Source organism: Plectropomus leopardus, unplaced genomic scaffold (assembly GCF_008729295.1).
Source record: "Plectropomus leopardus isolate mb unplaced genomic scaffold, YSFRI_Pleo_2.0 unplaced_scaffold9513, whole genome shotgun sequence".
NCBI lineage: Eukaryota > Metazoa > Chordata > Actinopteri > Perciformes > Serranidae > Plectropomus > Plectropomus leopardus.
This window is the reverse complement of record NW_024704203.1, coordinates 1-2,911: the sequence shown is the minus strand read 5'-3', so window position 1 is coordinate 2,911 and position 2,911 is coordinate 1. Positions and strand designations below refer to the sequence as shown.

At 40.8% G+C, this 2,911-nt stretch overlaps 1 protein-coding gene across 1 annotated transcript; it reads right to left on the bottom strand.

The window, feature by feature from the left end:
* Positions 1-24: 24 nt before the first annotated feature.
* On the bottom strand, positions 25-2,557 carry LOC121940842 (paired box protein Pax-2a-like). The gene is made up of 3 exons (XM_042483526.1): positions 2,459-2,557; positions 960-1,046; positions 25-263 (listed from the first exon to the last, which is right to left on the bottom strand). The coding sequence occupies exons 1-3, from the start codon at positions 2,550-2,552 to the stop codon at positions 187-189; spliced, it is 258 nt and encodes an 85-aa protein (XP_042339460.1). The 5' UTR covers positions 2,553-2,557; the 3' UTR covers positions 25-186.
* Positions 2,558-2,911: the final 354 nt, after the last annotated feature.

The window sequence follows — 2,911 nt, the reverse complement described above, 5'->3', positions numbered from 1 at the left end:
CCATTTGACCCAAAGTGTGTGAAGCTGAAGCTGGGCTACCGGCTTCGCCGATCCTTCCTCTACATCACATAACATCACGGGGGTTTCCTTTCCACCTGGCTTCCCTTTGACCTCAGTGTATCTCAGACGGGGACGATATGGAGGCCGAAGCCCTGGCCCTGCAGTTTGAGCTGGTCTCCATGGTAACTAGTGGCGGTCATAGGCAGTGGCAGCAGTGGGAGGTGCGGAGCCACGGGATGCGGCACTATAATAATAAGGGGAACCTGAAAGTTAACAGAAGAACGAGCCGTTGGAAACCACGAGGTCAAATGTCATGTAAGACAGAGAATATGTGAAGCTTTGATATCTTTATTATTGCTTTTGAATATGATTTTAATTTTTAAGGAGAACACCACCTAAATTAAAAAATCTGTTATTCGCTTGGCTTAGTTCAATCAATATTTGTGAACATGAGATACTTTCTCTAAAAGCCAGAAACCAGAGAAGTAAGTGTCAAACTTGTGATGTCATTGGGTTTTAAGTCTGGAGCTGATCCATAGATGATAAAGAGAAGTTTGATTTTATGGATCCACAGATATTTTTTTTTTCTTTTTTTGTACCCAGATGAGCTTTATTCTATTGTCATCTTTATGTTTTAACAGAGAAAATTTACCCATACACTTTGAACATCCTCTTGGGTGCTTTCTGAATAATCTAGAATATTTATCCCAAGTTATTGTCTGGAGCATCTCTAGACTTTATACCATTTGAAATCACAAATTTGAGTTCTGCGCTCTCAAAATGAGCTCTCTAGTTTTTGGATTTGGAAGAGATTTGTCAACTTTAGTTAAATTTCAGGACTGTCTTAGATAATTGGAATAACATGTAGGAAATTTGAAAACTGACTTAGTTCCCCTTTAAAGTGTATTATTGGTGCAGTATGTTTGACAGTTTTTCTTACACAAGAGAAAGTCGCTTACTTAGTAATGCTGGATTGCTGAACCGCCACGCTTCATTGTAAGTGGTGTATTGTGGATGAGAGTATGGGTTTCCAGAAAAGTCCCCTCCTGGAGAATTAATCAATGAAACCAAACATTAGCACAGAGCTAACAAAGTGAAATGACTGACAGCTATTGTAAATTATTTTGCTGTAAAAAATGTTTTTACACCAACTTAAATTTCGGTTACATTACATGTTTTATCCTGCTACTTGTACAGCTCGTCTCCACAGACCCTTCAGGTGAATTGCATTATTAATCATCTGTTGGTCCAAAGGATTTCCCTCCATTCTTTCCCTACGTGAGTGCTTTTTCCTCTACTTTTAAGCAATGATGCCTCACTTCAAAACTCACTAATAGGTTCTCTGAAGCTCTCATTCGATCTTTGTCCTCCCTGTGCAGGTTGTGGTGGTGTAAAGGACAGGAGGCTAAGGGGATGTCAGAGAGCGATGCTGTGGGTCCACAGGTTTCCTTCTTTTACGAGACTATAAAGGCTGGATTTTATATGAAGCTGCTGAAGAATGGCCTTTGCTTTAACAGTGTTTGGGGCCAGCCACTAAATCTTAGTCACTCTCCACCAGACGAAAAAAACCCTCTGGATTAAGAAGGTAGCAGTGCTTGTATAAGTACATAAGCACTCTCAAGTGGCATTTAATCTAATAATGCATAAGTAATTTTCTTACATTCAGCCATCAGCTTTCACCTCCATGTTTATGTTAAAATGTTACGTGAGCTCACTTGTAAATACTGCATGCCTGCTTTGATTATTGGTCAGTGTGAGAGGTACATGTCTCTGAGCAATAAAAGGAATTGTGTTTTCAGTTGTTTGGAGGAGAGATCTACACACGCTGGCAGCTATAGCATCCCCACTGCTGGTCGTGTAACTCGAGCTCATCCCTGAGAGAGATAGTGATTTAAATATTTACAGGCCCTCCACGCCTCTGTGTTTTGACCCTTAACTGTTTGCTGTGAACCTGAACTGCAGGTTAAGTAGAGGGGAAAGAGATACGCTCTGCAGCCCTGGGTGTCCGGGGAGGCGAGGAGAGGAGCAAAAGCAGTGTTTATCGACGGGGCTGGTGAGAGTGCGCTGTGTGGACACGGTGAGGGTAATGAGCGCTGGGAGCTGGAGTGTAACTGAGAGGAACTGTCCTATCACACGGCCACTGATTGTGGTGATCGCCTATCGAGTTCATCTAATGTCCTCGTCCGTAGACGCTAACCACACGCTAACCGCAGTCTAACAAAGCTATAACAAGCTCGCTTCAATCGTTTGGGTCAAGAGCTTTAAGGTTTCTTCACTCTCATATAGTGAATGTGTTTTTTTGTGTGTGTTACATGTATACTGTTAAAGACATCGCAAAAAAGCACTTGTTTGGCTTTAAGTGACCTCAACAAGATCAACTGAAGGGGACTACCCACTAAAAATAAAACCTCTAAAAGTAAAATTAATGGCATCATAAAAAGGGAGTAGTGCCACCTACCAGGAACCATTCCAGCGAGTGTGGAGGTGGGGTAGCTGCCTTGTCCTGTGGGGGGGACATGAGGCGGGTAGCCAGGTAAGGTGGTGCTGGCCATGTCTCGACCTGCAGGCACACAGGAGGGAAAATCTTACAAGGACGTTTGAGCACAGAAAAGTTAAATATAAATGTGTATTTTACATTTTTACTTAATGGAAAAGCTTAAGAATATACATATTTTTTTCATTTTGTTTTATAAATGATTTCTCCATAAATGCTACAATTATGATATTTAAAGAACAAGAAATACAATAAAATCACCAAAGTAGAGTGACATAGACACTAAGAATAACAAACAATAAGAAGCTACTGTCTGTCACAGTGAATCACACCAATTAATTTCTAACAACATGCACAGTATGAAAAATAATTTTGCTGTAGTCCAAAAAAAATGGTTAAAATGCAAAAATGTTACAG

Excerpts from the sequence above, each read along its gene's own strand:
- LOC121940842 (XM_042483526.1), bottom strand. The coding sequence starts at position 2,552 with ATGGCCAGCACCACCTTACCTGGCTACCCGCCTCATGTCCCCCCCACA. Across the intron at positions 1,047-2,458 it reads ACTCGCTGGAATGGTTCCTG|GAGGGGACTTTTCTGGAAAC; the intron begins GTAGGTGGCACT and ends TTAATTCTCCAG. Across the intron at positions 264-959 it reads CAGCAATCCAGCATTACTAA|GTTCCCCTTATTATTATAGT; the intron begins GTAAGCGACTTT and ends GTTAACTTTCAG.